A 21,943-nucleotide genomic window follows, 5' to 3' on the forward strand; every position below is an offset into this window, starting at 1 on the left:
CCCAGAGAAACTTGAGAGCGAGAAGCTGAACGTTGCCGAGGTCACCCAGTCGGAGATTGCTCAGAAGCAAAAACTGCAGACCGTCCTGGAGAAGATCAACGAAACCCTGAAACTGCCTCCCAGGAGCATCAAGTGGAATGTGGACTGTGAGTTTTACAAGAGAAAATATGACTGTTCAGTAGCACTTTGGCTGGTACCATGTTGTTGCCCCAAGTAGCCATCCAGTAAGCTGGCAGGTCCTGGGTGGGTGCAAATGCATTGATCATTGAGTGAAATGCTGATGGTTGTTAGTCTGTTCTCTCTCATGGTGACACCACATAAGGTGGGGAGGGAAAAGAAACCAATATTCACTGAGCCTCTTCCATGTCCCAGACAACCTTTTGAGAAAGTTGTTGTCTCCAGCTTGTAGAGAGGAAGCCTGAGGTTTCGCAAGCTGAGCCTCCCATGTTCATGTAACTGTTAAGAAGCAATGGAGTGAGGACTTGACTTTGTTCCAGAGCCCATGCCCTTCCTCTCACCACCCCATTTTCTGGAAGGAGCAAGGGTATGGCTAAGATTGTAGGCACTGGGACAGGATTTTAAAATTCACTTTTCATAGCTCCTACAGTCCAAGGATTTCAGAAAGTATAAGCTGCCTCAATGGAAAATCAGTTGCCATCGAGTCTATGCCAATTCATGATGACCTCATGTATGTCAGAGTAGAACTGTGCTCCATAAGGTTTTCAGAGGCTGATTTTTCAGAAGTAGATTGCCAGGCCTTTCTTGCAATGCACCTCTGGGCGAACTGTGTAATGTTTAACCTTTTATTTAGCAGTTGTTTGCACCACCCAGGGACTCCTGCCTCAAGGGCCTGGGGTCGAATATGGACTTAATGAGTCAACATCAGTATCAATAAGAAAACTTAAAATGGACCTTTGTCCCAAAAAAGTGCCTTTCATACTTGGGAGGCAAAAAAGGAATCTTCACCTCTAAACTCAGAGACCCTGTAGCTGCTAAGCACTATCTTTTCAGCAGGTTTCTAAGATCTGACACTGGGGCCAAGAGACATCAAGTGCCTCCTTCAGTGTAATTATACCTTCGCTCGCACGGTGTGATAAGCCAGCGGGCACAGCACAGAGCTCTTTGAACAGGGCATTCTCTGCAAGCACGGGGGTCACCTGAGAGCGGGAGGAGGGGAGGTCACAACTCTGGACCCTAGAGGCTGTCTTGGGTTGGGGCTCTGTTTCCCTGTGTTCCCAGGAACCCTAGTAGTGTTTAGCAGGGGAGCAAAAGGGGCTTGATAATTAGTTTGAGAAACACAGCACACCAAATCCACCTTTTGGAAATCCACAGTAGTCATAAGCATTAGAGAATCTTCTAATGAAGAACCTGCTTAGTTTTGTTTGATAGTATTTCCCACTGCTTTGAATATGGACCATCTCCCAGAAGCAAAGTAAAACGCCTTGTACAAGTCATGGAACACAGTTTGAAGAAGGCTAAGATAGAAGAATGCAATTTTTAAAAGCCACATCAGGAATACTGTCTTCAGTAGCTTTGAATGATTTGCTTGGTCCATTTTTATTTTAATTTCTTACAGGGAAATGTGTATGGGTAAAATAATCATATTGCTGCTCTGACCTAGCTATTTTTATTTTTTGCCTATTACTGTACATGTGAATACATATTTTTGTTTGATAAAGTCCTATACACTACTGCATTTGGAGCCCTGGTGGTGCAGTGGTTAAACATTTAGCTGCTAACTAAGAGGCTGGCATTTCGAATCCGCCAGCCACCTTGGAAGCTCTACAGGGCAGTTCTATTCTGTCCTATAGGGTCACTATGAGTCAGAATTGACTCAACAGTAATGGGTTTGGTTGAAGCTGTTGTTGGTTCTTTTAGGACCTTTCCAACTGATTGCTAATACCAGATAGCACCAACATCTTAGGTTGTGTATTTTTTTGATACCCTTGAATTAGCCCCCTCAGAGAGTGTCTTAGTCATCTATTGCTGCTGCAACAGAAATACCGCAAGTAGATGGCTTTAACAAACAGAAATTTATTCTCTCAGTCTAGTAGGCTAGAAGTCTGAATTCAGAGCATCAGCCCCAGGGGAAGGCCTTCTCTCTCTGTCAGCTCTGGAGGGAGGTCCTTGTCATCAATCTTCCCCTGGTCTAGGACTTCTCAGGCACAGGGACCCCAGGTCCAAAGGACACACTCAGTTCCTGGTGCTACATTCTTGGTGGTATGAGGTACCCCTTTCTCTCTGCTTGCTTCAGTCTTTTATATCCCAAAAAAGATTGAATTTAAGTACAACCTAATCTTCTAGATTGAGTCCTACCTCATTAACATAACTGCTGCTAATCTCACCTCATTAACATCATAGAGGTAGGATTTACAACACAAAGAAAATCTCTTCAGATGACAAAATGGTGGACAGTCCCACAATACCGGGAATCATAGCCCAGCCAACTTGACACACATTTCTGGGGGATACAAGTCAAACCATAACAGATAGGTTTACAGAAATGAGATGAGTTACTAGGTTAGAAGGAATAATTATCTCAGCGGCCAGCTACCTAGGATGACTTGGGGCTTCAAGAACTGCTGAACCTATTTATAAGTGGCAGTGGTTTGTTCCAGAAGGAGTGTGACAGGCACAGCTCCTCAGGGAAAATCTCCTTCCCCTTTTCTCTCAGTTATCTTCTCCGTGGTATCTTGGGACATTGTGTCATCTTTCTGCCCAGGATAAAAGTGGAAGGGACAGACTGCTGAGTCTCCAAGGTCCTTGATCCAGGGCTTTAGGGAGTTCTTTTCCTTTCTTTTCTTCCCTTTATTTTTTTATTTTGTATTTACAACAAAAAAAAAAAAATTTTTTTTTTTAATAGTAACAGTTGAAAATGGAAAACACAGGTAAATGAAAAGGAATTTAGATATGAATATCTCAACAACAAAAGGGGCGGGGTCAAGAGCAGAGTAGTCAGACGCTTCCAGTGAACTCTCTCACAACAAAGACCTGAAAAAACAAGTGAAATGATTATATTTATGACAGTCTAAGAGCCCTGAACATCAAAGGCAAATTTAGAGAACAGACTGAGAGGCAGGGGGAGGGAGAGACGGCTCAGAAGCAGAGAGGAGTTGCTGGACCTGAATTGCTGGGAGCCCTCAGGCACCATTCCCAGGAGCGACTGGGGCAGGGCTCTGGACGTAGTTTACTTAGGAAGAAGCAGCCAGCCGCACAGCCTGCTCATACCTCCAGAACCAGAGAAGAACAGAGCTCTCAGCAAAAGCTAAGTACTTGCATACATTGTACTGTGCCCCCAGGCCCCAAGTGGCTATTGATTTCCCTGGCCCTTAGATAGGTTCTGCTGCACATCCTAAACCATTCTCCCAGCCATGGAGAAGGAATAAATTCACAATTGGAGTAAAAGATAATCTACCAGCTCTACTAACCTGGGAAGCTCAGGACAGAAGCAGCTCCTGTCCAGACATAAATGGCATGTGGACTTTGAATACCTTTCCCCCCTACATGGAACTGTGTGGACCTATTTCAGGAGAAAAGACCTTTGTTGCACCTGTTTCAGCTGTGCAGTGGAGAGGTGGGTGTTTGATGTTTGTCATCGCTTTGCCTGTTAAACGGAGTCTTCACCTACCCACATCAGGGCCCTTAGGACTGGTGGCTCCACTCAGGTCACCCAGCCACCCACGACAGGGATCCAAGGATAACTGGTATGTCCCAGTACTTACAACCAAAAGCACTGGATCCCCATGCTCCCTCTGCAGAACCCACCCACCTGTGCACTCTAGGGAACAGGGACCTGCTTTCCTCACAGACACTCGGGGGACAGTTGTCAGCCCCCTGCCTTGTTCAGAGCATGACCCCCTGCTATAACCAGATACGGTACCTACACCAATCATCCCTGCCCCTCTAAGACTATAGGACAGAGGCTGTACCACACACTTGAAAACCAACTACCTGGACACCTGAGCTGAATTCACACAAGAAAAGTGAATGAATTCCTAGGCTGATGTACCTGATGACAGCTTTAGCCACTTGGTAACAGGACGTTAGCGCCTCAAAGGCAAAAATAAGCTAGCTCGCTCAAGCAACAAATGTGGACACATCAAAACAAAACAAAGCAAGAAGCTAGGACACAGTAAGCAAACATAAAATAAACTACTACAATAACTTATACATGGCTCGGAGAGAACAGTCAATATCAAATCATGTAAAGAAGCAGACCATGATCACCTCAACAAGCTCTCAAAACAAAGAATCAAGGGATCTTCTAGATGAAGCTGCCTTCCTGGAATTACCAGGTGTAGAATATAAAAGATTAATGTACAGAACTCTTCAAGACATCAGGAAGGAGATCAGGCAATACGCAGAACAAGCCAAGGAACACACAGATAAAGCAGTTGAAGAAATTAAGGTTATTCAAGAACATAATGAAAAATTTAATAAGCTGCAAGAATCCATAGAGAGACAGCAATGAGAAATTCAGAAGATTAACAATTACAAAATTAGACAACTCAATAGTGAGAGGAGCAGAATTGAGCAAGTGGAAGAATTGGTGAACTTGAAGATAAAGCACTTAGCACCAATATATTTGAGGACAAATCAGATAAAATAATTAAAAAAAAAATGAAGAAACCCTAAGAATCATGTGGGAGTCTATCAAGAGAAATAACCTACAAGTGACTGAAGTACCAGAACAGGGAGGGATAACAGAAAATACAGAGAGAATTGCTGAAGATTTGCTGGCAGAAAACTTCCCTGATATCATGAAAGATGAGGAGCTATCTATCCAAGGTGCTCGTCGAACTCCACATGAGGTAGATCTTTAAAGAAAGTCACCAAGACATATTATAATCAAACTTGCCAAAACCAAAGATAGAGGATTTTAAGAGCAGCTAGGGGTAAATGAAAAGTCACCTGCAAAGGAGAGTCAATAAGCTTGGACTACTCAGCAGAAACCATGCAAGCAAGAAGGCAATGGGATGACTTATATAAAGCATTGAAGGAAAAAAATTGCCAGCCAAGAATCATATATCCAGCAAAACTATCAAACTATCTCTCAAATATGAAGGTGAAACTAGGACATTCCCAGATAAACAGAAATTAAGGGAATTCATTAAAAAAAAAAAAACTACAAGAAATACTAAAGGGAGTTCTCTGGTTAGGAAATCAACAATATCAGATATCAACCCAAGACTAGAAAACTGGACAGAGCAATCAGATGTCAACCCAGATAGGGAAATCACAAAAATAAATCAAGTTAAAAAAACACTCCAAACTGAGAAACAGTGATGTCATTACATAGAAGAAGACAACATTAAAACAATAAAGAGGGACTAAGAAATGTAGTCATATATCTTTCATATGGAAAGGAAGACAAGGTGATGTAAAGAAATAAAAGTTAGGTGAAAACATAGAAAAATAGGGGTAAATATTAAGGTAACCACAAAGGAGACTAACAATCCTACTCATCAAAATAAAATACAATAAAGAAATAGAGACTCAGCACACGCGAAATCAAAAACAAATAAGAGGAAAAGACAATATATAAACTACTCAGCATAAAAAATTAAGTGAGAAAAAGAAATTGTCAACAACACACAAAAAAAGACATCAAAATAACAGCACTAAACATAAAAAAACTACTCATACCTGTCCATAATTACACTGAATGTAAATGGATTAAATGCACCAGTATAGAGACAGAGAGTGGCAGAATGGATAAAAAACACGATCTGTCTATATGCCGCCTACCAGAGACATACCTTAGACTTAAAGACACAAACTAAAACTAAAAGGATGGAAAAAAAATATAAACCAAACAACAATCAAAAAAGAACAGGAGTGGCAATAGTAATTTCTGACAAAATAGACTTTAAAGTTAAATCCACCACAAAGGATAAGGAAGGACACTAACCCAAAAAACCAAACCCACTGCTGTCGAGTTGATTCCAACTCATAGCGACCCTATAGGACAGAGTGGAACTGCCCTGCAGAGTTTCCCAGGAGTCCCTGGAGGATTCGAACTGCCAAATTTTTGGTTAGCAGCTGTAGCCCTTAACCACTACACCGCCAGGGTTTCCAGGAAGGACACTATATAGTGATTAAAGGGACGGTATATCAAGAGGATATAACCATATTAAATATTTATGTACCCAGTGACAGGGCTGCAAGATACATAAAACAAACACTAACAGCATTGAAAAGTGAGATAGACAGCTCCACATTTATAGTAGGAGGCTTCAACGCACCACTTTCGGTGAAGGACAGAACATCCAGAAAGAGGCTCAATAAAGACATGTATGATCTAAATGCGACAGTCAGCCATCTTCACCTCATAGACATTTACAGAACGCTCCACCCAATGGCAGCCAAGTATACTTTCTTTTGCAACACATATGGAATATTCTCTAGAATAGACCATAAAGGTCATAAAGCAAGCCTTAGCAGAATCCAAAACATTGAAATATTACAAAGCATCTTCTCTGACCATAAGGCCATAAAAGTGGAAATCAATAAGAGAAAAAGCAGGGAAAAGAAATCGAACACTTGGAAACTGAACAATACCCTGCTCAGAAATGACTAGGTTATATAAGACATCAAAATGGAATAAAGAAATTCATAGAATCCAATGAGAATGAAAATAGTTCTTACCAGAACCTTTGGGATACAGCAAAAGCAGTGCTCAGAGGTCAATTCATATCAATAAATGCATACATACAAAAAAGAAGAAAGGGCCAAAATCAAAGAATTATCCCTACAACTTGAGCGAATAGAAAGAGAGCAACAAAAGAAACCCTCAGGCACCAGAAGAAAGCAAATAGTAAAAATTAGAGCAGAATCAAATGAAATAGAGAACAGAAAAACAATTGGAAGAGTTAACAAAACCAAAAGCTAGTTCTTTGAAAAAATTAACAAAATTGATAAACCACTGGCAAAACTGACAAAAGAAAAACAGGAGAGGAAGCAAACAACCCGAGTAAGAAATGAGATGGGCGATATCACAACAGACCCAAGTGAAATTAAAAGAATTGTATCAGATTACTATGAAAAATTGTACTCTAACAAATTTGAAAACCTAGAAGAAATGGATGAATTTCTAGAAACACACTACCTACCTAAACTAACACACACAGTGGTAGAACAACTAAATAAACCCATAAGAAAAGAAGAGATTGAAAAGGTAATCAAAAAACTCCCAGCAAAAAAAAGCCCTAGCTCAGACAGCTTTACTCAGAGCTTTACTAAACTTTCACAGCAGAGTTAACACCACTACTACTAAAGGTATTTCAGAGCACAGAAAAGGACAGAATACTCCCAAACATATCCTATGAAACCAGCATATCCCTGAAACCAAAATCAGGTAAAGACACCACAAAAAAAGAAAATTACAGACCTATATCCCTCGTGAACTTAGATGCAAAACTCCTCAACAAAATTCTAGCCAATAGACTTCAACAACACATCAAAAAAATATTTCACCATGACCAAGTGGGATTCATACCAGGTATGCAGGGATGGTTCAACATTAGAAAAGCAATTCATATAATCCATTATATGAATAAAACAAAAGAACCACATGATCTTATCAATTGATGCAAAAAAGGCATTTGACAAAGTTCAACACCCATTCATGATAAAAACTCTCAGCAAAATAGGAGTAGAAGGCAAATTCCTCAACATAATAAAGGGCATTTATGCAAAGCCAACAGCCAACATCATCCTAAATGGAGAGAGTCTGAAAGCATTCCCCTTAAGATCGGGAACCAGACAAGGATGCCCTTTATCACCGCTCTTATTCAACATTGTGCTGGAGGTCCTAGCCAGAGCAATTAGGCTAGATAAAGAAATAAAGGGCATCAGATTGGTAAGGAAGAAGTAAAAGTATCTCTATTTGCAGATGACATGATCTTACACGCCAAAAACCCTAAAGAATCCTCCAGAAAACTACTGAAACTAATAGAAGAGTTCAGCAGAGTATCAGGATACAAGGTAAACATACAAAAATCAGTTGGATTCCTCTACAACAAAAAGAACAACAAAGGGGAAATTACCAAATCAGTATCATTTACAGTAGCCTACAAGAAGATAAAATACTTTGGAATAAATCTGACCAGAGATGTAAAAGACCTGTACAAAGAAAACTACAAGATACTACTTCAGGAAACCAAGAGAGACCTGCATAAGTGGAAAAACATACCTTGCTCATGGATAGGAAGACTGAACATTGTAAAAATGTCTATTCTACCGAAAGTGATTTATAGATACAAGGCAATTTCGATCCAAATTCCAATGACATTTTTTAATGAGATAGCGAAACAAATCACTGACTTCATATGGAAGGGAAAGAGGCCCTGGATAAGTAAAGCATTACTGAAAAAGAAGAACAAAGTGGGAGGCCTGACTCTACCTGATTTTAGAACCTAGTATACTGCCACAGTAGTCAGAACAACCTGGTACTGGTACAACAACAGATACACAGACCAATGGAACAGAATTGAGAATCTAGACATAAATCCATCTACATATGAGCAGCTGATATTTGACAAATGCTCGAAGTCAGTTAAATGGGGAAAAGACAGTCTTTTTAACAAATGGTGCTGGCATAACTGGATATCCATCTGCAAAAAAAATGAAACAAAACCCATACCTCACACCATGCACAAAAACGAACTCAAGATGGATCAAAGACGTAAATATAAAATCTAAAATGATAAAGATCATGGAAGAAAAAGTAGGGACAATGCTAGGAGCCCTAATACATGGTGTAAACAGTATACAGAACATTACTAACAATGCAGAAGAGAAACTAAGTAACTGGGAGCTCCTAAAAATCAAACAACTATGCTTATCCAAAGACTTCACCAAAACGGTAAAGAGATTACCTACAGACTGGGAAAAAGTTTTTAGCTATGACATATCTGATCAGCGTCTGATCTCTAAAATCTGCACGATACTGCAAAAACTCACCTACAAAAAAGACAAATAATCCAATTAAAAAATGGGCAAAGGATATGAACAGGCATTTCACTAAAGAAGACATTCAGGTAGCTAACAGATACATGAGGAAATGCTTACGATCATTAGCCATTAAAAAAAAAAAATGGTCAGGACTAAGTGATTCAGAAGAAGGAACTGGAGGTCTACTTCTGAAAAAAATTGGCCAGAGAAAACCTGATGAATAGCAGTGGAACACTGTCTGCTATAGCGCTGCAGGATGAGCCCCTCATGTTGGAAGGCACTTAAAATATGACTGGGAAAGAGCTGCCTCCTCAAAGGAGAGCCGACCTTAATGACATAGATGGTAGCCATTAGAGAAATGCAAATCAAAACTACAATGAGATTCCAGCTCACTCCAACAAGGCTGGCATTAATCCAAAAAACACAAAATAATAAATGTTGGAGAGGTTGTGGAGAGACTGGAACACTTATACACTGCTGGTAGGAATGTAAAATGGTCCAACCACTTTGGAAATCGATTGGGCGTGTCCTTAAAAAACAAAAATAGATCTACCATAAACTCCAAAACCAAACCCACTGCCGTCGAGTTGATTCCGACTCATAGCGACCCTATAGGACGGAGTAAAACTGCCCCATAGAGTTTCCAAGAAGCACCTGGTAGACTTGAACTGCCGACCTTTTGGTTAGCATCCGTAGCACTTAACCACTACACCACCAGGGTTTCCAGATCTACCACACGATCCAGCAGTCCCACTCCTTGGAACATATCCTAAAGAAATAAGAGCCTTTACACAAACAGATACATGCACACCCATGTTCATTGCAGCACTGTTTACAATAGCAAATGGGTGGAAGCAACCAAGGTGCCCATCAACAGATGAATGGATAAATAAAGTATGGTATATTCACACAATGGAATACTACACATTAATAAAGAACAATGATGAACCCATGAAACATTTCTTAACATGGAGGAATTTTGGAAGGCATTGTGCTGAGTGAAATTAGTCAATTGCAAAAGGACAAATATTGTGTGAGACCACTATTATAAGAACTTGAGAAATAGTTTAAACAGAGAAAAAAATATTCTTTGATGGTTACGAGAGTGGGGAGGGAGGGAGAGGGGTATTCACTAATTAGATAGTAGATAGGAACTATTTTAGGTGAAGGGAAAGACAACACACAATACAGAAAAGGTCAGCACGACTGGTCTAAACCAAAAACAAAGAAGTTTCCTGAATAAACTGAATGCCTCAAAGTCCAGCGTAGCCGGGGTGGAGGTTTGGGGACCATGGTTTCAAGGGACATCTAACTCAATGGGCATAATAAAATCCGTTAAGAAAACATTCTACATCCCACTTTGGAGAGTAGCGTCTGTGGTCTTAAACGCTAGCAAGCGGCCATCTAGGATGAATCAATTGGTCTCAACCCACCTGGAGCAAAGGAGAATGAAGAATACCAAAGACACACAAGCTAATAACGAGCCCAGGGGACAGAAAGGGGCTCATAAACCAGAGACTACATCAGCCTGAGACCAGAAGAATTAGATGGTGCCCGGCTACAACCGATGACTGCCCTGACAGGGAACACAACAGAGAACCCCTGAGGGAGCAGGACAGCAGTGGGATGCAGACCTCAAATTCTCATAAAAAGACCAAACTTAATGCTCTCACTGAGACTAGAAGGACCCCGGAGGTCATGGCCCCCAGACCTTCTGTTAGCCTAAGACAGGAACCATTCCCAAAGCCAACTCTTCAGATAGGGATTGGACTGGACTATGGGATAGAAAATGATACTGGTGAAGAATGAGCTTCTTGGATCAAGAAGACACATGAGACTATATGGGCAGCTCCTGTCTGGAGGGGAGATGAGAGGGCAGAGGGTATCAGAAGCTGGCCAAATGTACAGGAAAATAGAGAGTGGAGGGAAGGAGTATGCTGTCTTATTAGAAGGGGAGCAACTAGGAGTATATAGAAGGGTGTATATAAATTTTTGTACGAGAGGCTGACTTGATTTGTAAACTTTTACTTAAAAGCACAATAAAAATTTTTTAAAAATTAAATTAATAGCACATATTTATAGTGCTTACCATGTATGTGCTTTATACTGTTCTGAACACTTTACATGTTTTAATTCTTATAATCTTCTGTCAACCATCTGGAGTAAAACTTTTATTATCCCATTTTATAAATGAGAAAATCAAGGCATAGAAAGGGAAGAAACTATGACTCTAAGTTTCATGAAGGCAGGGATTTTTGTCCTGTCACTGTCATATCCCTGGAACCTATAAGAGTGACTGGGCCACAATAAGCACAGTAATACTTGCTAAAGGAGTCTCGTTGTCCAAGATCACACAGGTGGTAAATGACGGAGCCAGGAATCAGACCCACAGAGTCCAGCTGCAGAGTCTGTGTACTAACCACTACCCATCCTGCCCCAGCAGCTGCCCCCCAGAAAGAGACACCTTCAAGTCACGTGTGTGTGTGAAATAAATGAATAAGTGAACATATGCATACATACTTTATAAAATTCATAAAGTTTTTCACAAAGATTAAATCAACCCATATACGTTGTTTGGAAGGTGTATGTCTTTACAAATCATTACGTATTCTTATTTATGTCACTTGTAGTGTTATATGACATTATATGGATATATTATAATTTTAACTTTGGATGGATTTTTAGCCTGTTTTCACTAATATCAACACAGCCTGATGATGTCTCTCTGCTCAGAGCCATAATTACATCTTTAGGATAAATACCTAGAAATAGTATTTTAGGACCAAAGGGTATGTACATTTTTAAGGTTATAATAGATATTGTCAAATTTGCTCCAGAAAATTTATGCAGTTTATATTTCCACCACAGGACTGGTTTGGAGGCCTATTTCTAACTCAGCAGCTTCTTTTAAAATTGTTTTCCAGCACTAGAGTGACACTCTTGGCACAGCTGCTGCTGTTCCCAGTTTATTCGGTGAAGTCTTGGCCTTTGCTCTTTTTCTGGACACTTCCATCCTGACTTGACTGCAGAACACAATGGCCTTAGATTCTGTCGAGTATCAGAGAGGAAAACTTCCAGGAGACACATTGAGAGACAGCAATGGTGTGGGTGGCCAATATGCAAAGGCTGTTTTGAATTGAAAAGATGACACATCTTTAACTTAAAGAAAATTTTGACACAGGAAAAATATTAAAACCATCTTTACGTTCTAACATAATTATTTTCATTTCTTTGTATATATTTCATTCCAAGACTTGGCCACGGGTACATGCTTTTGTGTGTGTGTGTGTATAAATATGCATGTATGTTGTGTATATCCATAAATGTATATATTTTACAGTTTCTATCTAGTTTCTCTGTAACAGGGCATTAATATTTATAGCTACATCATCTTAGCAGTGACTTTCAATACATGCAAACTATTCCATGATGTAAATACCATAATTTATTAAAGCCGTTATCATTAAACTGTGCTTGGCCAGACTAGAGATTTGCAAGGAGAATCTCAGGTGTTACTGGGTGTGGGGGAGAGCAGGAAACTGTGGGTGGGCTGCGTTTAAAACTCTGGGCATGGTTATTTGAAGCAGAGCAGTTGTACTTTTTTCATCAGTTTTACCTGTAGGATTTTAGAACGAAGAGTTTCCCTGCTTAATTAAAAAAAAAAAGTGAAAATCAGGAATTGAACCATATTCTTGCTATTGGACATAATTTTTTCCAGGTGTTTTAAGCAATTGTAGATTACATAATATTTAATATCTTTGTACACATTGTATGTGTGTGTATCAGTCAGGATTCTCCAGAGAAACAGAACCAATAGGATATGTGTATTTGTGTACTTATGGCTACAACTTACAAAGGAATATAAAAAAATTAAGAGTAGTTTGTATATGTGTGTATACATGTCTATACATATATGTATGTATAGATAATAGAGAGAGAGAGGTAGAAATTGATTGAGTGAGTGATTGAGTTTAAGGATTTGGTATACTTGGTTTTGATGGCTGGCAAGTCTGAAACCCACAGGGCAGGCTGGAAACTCAGGCAGGATTTCTGTTACAGTCCTGAGACAGAACTTCTCCAGGAAACCTCAGTTTTTTTCTCTTAAGGCCTTCAACTGATTAAATGAAACCCACTCACATTATAGAGGTACATCTCCTTTACTTAAAGTCAGCAATTGTGAATGTTAATCACATCTACAGAATACCTTTGCAGCAACATCTTTGGCTAGAGTTTGATCATACAGCTGGGTACCATAGCCTAACCAAGTTGACACATAAAATTAACAATGACAGTGTGTTGTGAGACTGTGGGAAAAAATTTCCAGGAGGATAGTGCACTTAATGAAAGGGTACAGCCATCTGTATGGTGCTTATTGTATAGCTCTGTGTTGCTGACCAAGACAGTTGAAATTATGTACAGTGTCACCAAGATGTAAGAACCTATTTTTTTAAATAATTTATTTTATTTTGTTGTCGTTGAAAATATACACAGCATCAAAAACCAAACCCACTGCCATCGAGTCAATTCCAACTCATAGTGACCCTATAGGACAGAGTAGAACTGCCCCCAAGAGTTTCCAAGGAGCACCTGGCCAATTTGAACTGCCGACCTCTTGGTTTGCAGCCCTAGTACTTAACCACTACGCCACCAGAGTTTCATAACATACAACAATTCAACAATGTTTATATGTACAATTCAGTGACATTGATTACATTCTTCAAGTTGTGGAATCATTCTCACCCTCCTTTTCCGAAGTGTTCCTCCCCCAATAACATAAAGTCACTATCCCCTAAGATTCCTATCTGACCTTTCAAGTTGTTACCCATTTGATCCCGTATAGATCTTTAAAAGAGCACAACACTCAAGACAAACATTCTTTATAATTAAGCTAAACTGTTGTTTGGTTTAAAGAAGATTTCAGGGGATATTTCGGGTTTAAGGTTTAAAGATTATCTTAGGGCAGTAGTTTCGGGGGTTCGTCCAGCTTCAATGGCTCCAGAAAGTTTGGATTCCATGAGTATTTGAAATTCTGTTCCATACTTTTCTGCTTTTGATCAGGATTCATCTATAGAATCTTTGATCAAAACAGAACAACCTGTTCAACCCCAGCTTTTCCAGTATTATGTATATAATGCCCCTTGAGGACTAGATGGGAGGGGGTGTTGGTAAAGGGGAAGGGTTAAGAAATGATTGGGTAACAAATGACCAATGCCTGGAGTGGGGGTGGCATGGCAGTTCTGATTGGAAGAGCAAGCCTGGGCTTTGCCTTTGTCAGTCAGTGACAACATCATGTCAGTGAGTCAGTCACATACCAAGAGCCTTTTTTGAGGATGTAACTGTGTGTAAAACTCAGTTGACAATACATGAAAGCCCAGAACTGAAAAATAACTTCTTCTGGAAGGGTAAGAGTTAGGAATAGTTCATCTACTGCTTGGCAGTGTTGTAGAACTGCTGTTCATAACCAGCAGAAAACCTTCTTTGAAGTAGCAGTGATAACAAGAAACCCTAATGAGTTCCCAAGGAATGTCTGAATCATTGCCTTTTCTTGGAAGTTTCTCAAAGCTTCTGCTAGGGCAGACTCATCAATCCCAGGACAGGCAGAAAGACTACCCTAATAATGGACCCAGTGTATGCTAAGTATTCAGAATGGTCTTTTTTTGTTATTGTTGTTAGTAAATGTCCCCTGTACTGAGGAACCATGAGGGCTGGTAGGATAAAATATCTGGGTAATTTCCTCTTTTATGAAAAAGAAGAGGGAGAAAGCTAACATGTTTTAGTTGCCTATGTGCCAGGCATTTTCACATAAAAACCAAAAAAAAAAAAAAACCCCGTTGCTGTCAAGTCAATTCCAACTTATAACGACCCTTATAGGACAAAGTAGAACTGCCCCGTAGAATTTCCAAGGGGTACCTGCTGGATTTGAACTGCCAGCCTTTTGGTTAGCAGCCATAGCACTTAACCACTACACCACCAGGGTTTCTATTTTCACATAAGTTATCATTAAAAAAAACAACCATTCATGGGTAGCTGCTGTGTGCCAGGAGCTTTGCCTAAGTTATCTCTGGAAATCCTTGCATCCCCTATACTTCTGCATTAAATACTGTTGTCCTAATTTGTGAAGATGAGCAAATCAAGGCTCAGAGGCCTTGAGTGGCCTATCCAAGTCATGTAGCCAGTAAGTGGTAGAGTTTTTAAGTCAGAACTCAAGCTCTAGTCTGCCTGGCCCCACTACCTGTGTGTCCCCATCAGGTCACAGTCTTTTTCTTACCTTCTGAGAGAAGCACAGCCCAATGGGCCCAGCCTTTCCTAAGGTAAATGGATTAACATCCAGCCATATCTCAGCAGCTATGGAAGCCAACCAGGTCATGAACATCCCCTCCCAGCTATTCCCCAAGGCGCATCATCTACACTGACCGTATGTGGCACCCAAGGACAACAAAGCCCTTTAAATGATTCTAATGCCTTCTTTCAGGGATTTTGAAGCCCTAGACAAAGAAGGAACCCTTGGAACAGGGTAATGGTAACAATCCAGAGTTCACTGACAGGTGGGAAGGGAGAGGGGTACAGAGCAGATGTGTCCATGTTTAATAGAATGGCATGAAAAGGGACATGGTGTGTGGGGAGGGCTGATTTGAGCTCAGGACTCACTGTCATCAGGGTCCGATGGGCAACTTGGATTAGAGTGAAGAGGTGCTACACTGGAAATCCAACAATATGATCCGAGGAGGAACTCCGTGGGATCTATCCAAGAACTGAAAGGGGCCAGCATGAGGCCCATGATGACCAAGGGCATTGAACCTTTAACCCTGAGGGTGGGCTAAAAGGGACATCGGGTCTGGGACTGCCACATGTGGAACATTGCATGTATTGCCAAGAACCTGGAAGAAGATTCTCTAAATTTTAAAATCATCTTTTATTTCAGCTGTTCATGCCAAAAGCCTGGTAGCCATCCTGCATCTGCTAGTTGCTCTGTCCCAGTATTTCCGGGCACCAATCCGGCTCCCAGACCATGTTTCCATCCAAGTGGTTGTGGTCCAGGTAAGATGAGTACCACCACAAACAACTGGCCCTTTAAGGAGGCGTAGATGCTGGGATACTGTGAGGGCCAAGTAGATAAGTGGTCAGAAGAACAGATGAATGAATGCTAAATGTTCTTGGGCGTGGCATAGATTGGGAGGCATGGAATTGAATTATCTGATGCATGTTGGCTTATCCTTGATACGTGTGCAAAGGGCGGAAGAGTGCGTGTTTGTGTGTAAGATATCCTGTGTAGGGCCTGTGTCTGGGTTTACCTGTTTTTGTCAAGAGGATGTCTCTGTAATTATATTTAAGGCTATGTGGTGTGTGTTTGTGTAGTGGGGCCAGGAGGAAACATGTATCCTTTTGTGTGTGTGCATTTGTGTGCAGGATACCCTGCAAGCTGTAGAGAATCATTTCTTTTTTTGTTAAACCATTCAAGCATAGGTATTAAGGGAGACAGATACCTGTGCATGTGAAGGAGTGTGTGTGTGTGTGTTTGAGAGAGATTCGACTGGCCATGTCTGTATTGAGAGCGTTGCTGCTTTTCACCAGCCCAAAGAAACACAGCTGGGATCTCAAGTCATCTTTTCCAGATTGTTGGATGGAATTTCCATTCACATATGGCTGTATAATTTCCACAATGAGGGTGTGCTCTCTCCCCGTGACTATCTCACTCTGCTCCTAAACCCATTAGGTACTCAAATTAAATTTTATTTTCCTTTATAGCCATTTAGCAAAAGGTCATCATTTTGTTGGTTTGTTTCTGCTCTTTTCCAAATAAACATGCAGCAAGGGAGAACTCCACACATAAGCAGCTCCCTGGATATCCAGGGTTCTGGAATAGAGTACAATATGGCAGCCCTACTGTCCCTTGGTGAGGAAAAGCCCTGAGGGCTAATGAACCTTGCCTGACCAGGCCAGACCAGAGTCCAGGACAGAAGGACTTTGAGCCTAGTTCTCTCAGAGATCAGTTGTTAGTGGAGGAGGGAGGTGTTGGTGGTGGCTGTGACTATGACTGATGACTCCTCAGTTGGTTAATCAGTTGTGCCCTAATCAAAAAGCATTTCTTCTACACCTTCTGGGTGCTTACCTCTGCTAGGGATCAAAAACAAAACAAAACCTGTTGCCATTGTGTCAATTCAGACTCATGATGACCCTGTGTGTTACAGAGTAGAACTGAATTCCATGGGGTTTTCTTGGCCATAATCTTTACAGAAGCATATCACCAGGCCTTTCTTCTGCAGTGCCACTGAGTGGGTTCAAATTGCCAGCCTTTTGGTTAGTAGGCAAGAGCAAACCAGTTGCGTCAGTGAGGAACCCTTGCTAAGCGTCAAAGGGGTGTAGTAGGAATACAACACCTTAGTCTAGACTACATATAAGAAGCAGAGACGGCTATCAGAAGCCCACAGTCGATGTGGATGTTTGTGGTTCAGACACTAATTACAGCTGATGGAAAGGTGGTAATTGCCATTATTTACTGAGCACTTCAGTTGTATCAAGCATAGTGCTAATAAGAACTTTATGTATGCTATGGTTACATGGCCAACCGAGAACATCCTGGAACAAGCATCTTCCTAGTGAATCCAGGCCATCTCTATTGTGTTATTTTACAGAGCAATAATGCATGAATCTACTGCATTATATTTTAAAAAAGTACAGTTGAAGATTGAGCAGGAGAGAGGGGGCCTCTATTCTGAAACAGTGACCATTGCAAACCCACATCATATGCCTTATTTTAAGCTGAATCATAGGCTGTCTGAAGCCTGTTGTTGGTTTAATTTCTCCTGTAGGCAGTTTTGTTAGCATGAGGGAGAAAAGAGGACACGTTACATAAAATGGCAGCAGTACATGTCAGGTTTTATGGGGTGTTTTGCTTTATCGAGTTAAATAGTCACAGAAGCAGGACTCTGAGAATTGGCCATGAGTCACTGACTCAACTACAGAGAAAACTCTTTAGGGAACAAGTAATGGATGGAGGTGAATCAGGATGCTGTGTGAGGGGCTATTTAATCCAGATTTCATCTCCATTCTGTATAAAAGCATTTCATTCTGCATGAAGTTTAAGATTGAGGTTTTATGTCCGTGAATGGCCTCCCAAGACAAGGACACAGATTCCATGTGCCTTATGTGAAAACCTTATATATATATTAAACTGAATTTGGAAAGTCTTGATTCTCTTTCAAATGATCTCTTTAATTTTTTTCCTTTACTTCCTTTTTTTTTTTTTTTTTTTTACTTTGATAGTCCATTCTTCTTCATCTACTCCAAATATACTCTTGGCCTTTATCCAGCTCTGCTTTTCCTTCTATAAAAGTATCTTGCAAGTACACTACTTTCAGTGGCTATTGGGGATGTGAAGGGAAGTTTTGGCAAGAGGCTAGAGAAGGAGTTCGGCCAAGGCTCCTTCTTGACGCTCACCTCAGCCTCTGTGGAAGATGAATTTATTGTGACAGCTGCTTGCCCAGACCTTCCTGTCAGTGTCTAGTAAATGGCTGTGTAGGGACCTGATAGAATGAATCTCTCCTTGTACTCCCATCAGAAAGTCTTCCTGAACCCTTATATTTCCCTGTTCGAAAGCCTCCATGTCTACACAATGAAATTTAAACTCTTCAGGTTGGCATTTAGAGCACCTCATTGACCAAAGCCAGCTACCCTCCCAGCCTGATCATCAACTAGTTCCTCCAGACACTTTCGTTCCACAAAACGGCCTCTTGAACACATTTGTTCTGCCTGATTCTACATTTTGGCTCGGGCCATGCCTCCTACTTGGAATGGCCTCTCTTCCGTGTCCCGTCAAATCCTGAATTCCACTTCAATGACCTCTTCCCCCTGGAAGATTTTCCTGACCATCCCAGCTGGAGGAGCTTGCTCCTTTCCTGCATTTAGCATGGCTCCTCTGCATAGGGTGACCACATAACTTATCACCCGCAAAACATGGAGAGTGAAATGGGGTCCTAGTAATAATTAAGCTGGACAACAGGCATAATCAAGGGCAGTTTTGGGGAAAACCGTTCTCACACGTGCCTTCTTCATCTCCCCCATTGTAAAAACAGTGTGAGGTACGGGTCTGACCTCCTCTAACTTTACAAGGGAGAAGGAGAATCAAGATCAACAACCTAAGACTGATTCCAATGAGGTGGAGGTTAGGCATGCCTCCTCTCTCTGCTGTCTTTACCAATTCTGACACCAGCCGTCCCTACTCTGGCACTCTCTGTTTCTCTGCGGTACTGCCCCTTTCTCTGCTGTGTCCTATAATTCCTTGCAATGCCCACACAGAACTCACAGGTAATACTTATGATTATGGGGTTTATCAGGGAAGTAACTAGTTACGATTCAGGTTCAGGATACAGTTCTTGTATCAGAACAGCCTCTTCCCTGCCATGCTTTCAGGCACGCCTCTCTGGCCCTCACCTCTGCCCTGCTTAGCAAGTGTTACAGAGCTCTTTTAACCCGGGCCACGCAGTGGTTAAGAGCTAACCAAAAGGTTGGCAGTTCAGATCCACCAGCTGCCCCTTGGAAACCCTTTGGGGCAGTTCTACTATGTCCTTTAGGGTTGCTATAAGTCAGAATCAACTCAATGGCAATGGGTTTAATAAGTCCGCAGAGCTACCCTATGTGCTTAGCTTTCTCAATCTGTGGACTGGGAAGCCCACTGCAGGATCTCCTGCCGGTCTCTCCTGCCACCACTTCTCGCCATCTTCAGGGTTACAGCTCTCTCTCTCTTAGTCTTCTGATTCCAGGAGCTTCTCAGCACGGGGACCCCAGGTCCAAAGGACATACTCTCTGCTCCTGGCTGTTATTTCTTGGTGGTGGTGGGATCCTCTCTCTCCCATCTCTGGGTTGGCTCACCTCAAGCCCAGAAGGATGGCAAAACTGACCATTCCCTTTGGTGGGCCATAATTACCATATCTTCACAGCCCCACCCAGTCACACCTCATTCATTTTACTCTTAACTTCCTCAAGGCCAGAAACCATGTCTTACACTCCACAGTATTTGCTCTAACTCCAGCACAGGACCTTGTATATAGAAAGCGCTGATTAATGAAGAAGAAAGGGGATCAACTGATGAGAGGAGTGGATGGACAACAGATGGATAGATGGTTAGATGGATGGGTGGATGGCTGGATGGGTGGACGGATAGACAGATGGATGGGCCTCCAAAGTGCTTAATCTTTCTCAGAGAAGCAGCTAGTTACTGAGGACTGTACCATTTACTTAAAAACTCCCATTTTATCAGTTAAAAAGAAAGAAAGAAACTCTACCTCTGTCTGAATTCTCCAAATTGGCCTCAGTTCTTGTACCCCAACCCCACAGTTAAATATGTTTCTCTCAGCTTCCCTCTTTGGCCCCAGCTGGAGGACAGACACACCCTGGCCTTCATTTCCATTTGGTTTACTCTGGATTACTCCGGGAGGCAAACAGTTTGCTTCCAGCAGAATGTCTTCCAATAAAGAAAGAAAAGATTCACCATCCAAGAAACAGCCTACTTGTTTGGACTAAACACTAATTGCACTTAAGTACGAATGGTACAGTCCAGTAACAGGAAATCGGGGGCCTCGTTTCATTTCTAGCATTATCTCGTCTCTGAGTTCATTTCTCATACATCACTAACTTTCTCAGTATCAGGAATGCTAATCAGTTTTTTTGTATTTTTCTAAAGCATATTTTTCTCTTCTCCTCCCAACCCCTCTCCCCACCCCCATTTCAGAAACGAGAAGGAATCCTCCAGTCTCGGCAAATCCAAGAGGAAATAACTGGTAACACAGAGTATGTCAACACCATTGTTGCCAGCGATTCTGTAATGGAACACAGATGTTTCTCCGAAATTCATCCATTTGCTGATATTTAGTTTTCATTTATTGGGATTGCAGGAGGGATTAGACTTCAGCCAATGATTATGGTTTAGCCTTTTCCATGCATTCAAAACATGCCTCTCAATGCTTAAGGTACAAACTTGGGTGGGGAAGTGGGGAGAGGGAATTAACAGTGATTGAAAAATTCTAATTTTATGGCACTAGGAAGAAATGCCCCCCCAAAAAGCCAACCAGCATGAAATCATCATGCCATAAACATGAGGTTGATTTAAATAGTTAACCTTCGAAAGGACATTTTTTTTTTCCTTTTCTGAATCTGATTTGTTTGGTCACGGGCCATGACCCAGAAAGCCCCTGCTACCCTAGTGTTTTTTCTTTGTTTGTTTGTTTTCCCCCCCTTCTTTTTCATTTGCTTTAAGAAATTGCACTATCAGAACATACAAGGGGTTTGCCATGGCGAAGACAAGTTTTGTTCTTAAGCAGAAAGAGCAGGTTGATGTATGGGGGTCTGAGGCCATCGGGCAGGCCTACACCCTGGCACATGCAAAGCCGGGCACTTGTTTCTCAGCATCCTCTGCTCCCACACCAGTTATCTGTGTTCCCCTTGAGTGATAGTGGCACAGTGGAAAGATCAGGAGCCTCTAAGTCAGCCGATTTGAGTTCAAATTCAGGCTTTACTACTTAGCAGGCGAGTCCCTTGACCTTTCTGACCTCGGTTTCTTCATCTCTGAAATAGAGAGTATTTTTCTAACCTGGAGAGCGGTGGTGAGGATTCCGTGTAGTACCAGCTGTTCTTTTCCTTTCACCTGCCCTTTATTGCTACCTTTCCTGGTTTTCCCCATCACAGCTGACCCACATCTTCTAAGTCTTGCATAATCTCTATGAACTCCCTCCTCCCACCTCCCAGTAATGCTGCCTGTCTAGACCACACCATGTACTGTGCTTTAGAAAAGGCCTTGCGGGGTGGGCATTTCAGGCCAAGGGGTAGGAGCAGAGATGAGGGGTGCCCCTTACCAAGACCCCCAGTATATGAAGACCTCGTCAGTCAGACTCCATGTCACTCCAGTGGCCAGTCTTGGCAGTGGAGGGGCCAACTGGTGGACAGAACACCAGTTCTTAGGCTTGGTTCTGTGAGAAGCGGGAGGAAAGGTACC

At 41.6% G+C, this 21,943-nt stretch overlaps 1 protein-coding gene across 2 annotated transcripts in view; it reads left to right on the forward strand.

Annotated features, from left to right (window-relative positions):
• The window catches only part of PARVA (parvin alpha), a 184,890-nt gene that overhangs the window by 134,588 nt on the left and 28,359 nt on the right, over nucleotides 1–21,943 (forward strand). For both annotated transcript variants that reach the window (XM_049890407.1, XM_049890408.1), the window contains exons 5-7: nucleotides 6–146; nucleotides 15,878–15,993; nucleotides 20,684–20,742. In XM_049890407.1, the coding sequence (XP_049746364.1) occupies nucleotides 6–146; nucleotides 15,878–15,993; nucleotides 20,684–20,742 (316 nt within the window). The remainder of the gene's footprint in view (nucleotides 1–5; nucleotides 147–15,877; nucleotides 15,994–20,683; nucleotides 20,743–21,943) is intronic.

Source organism: Elephas maximus, chromosome 7, assembly GCF_024166365.1.
Source record: "Elephas maximus indicus isolate mEleMax1 chromosome 7, mEleMax1 primary haplotype, whole genome shotgun sequence".
NCBI lineage: Eukaryota > Metazoa > Chordata > Mammalia > Proboscidea > Elephantidae > Elephas > Elephas maximus.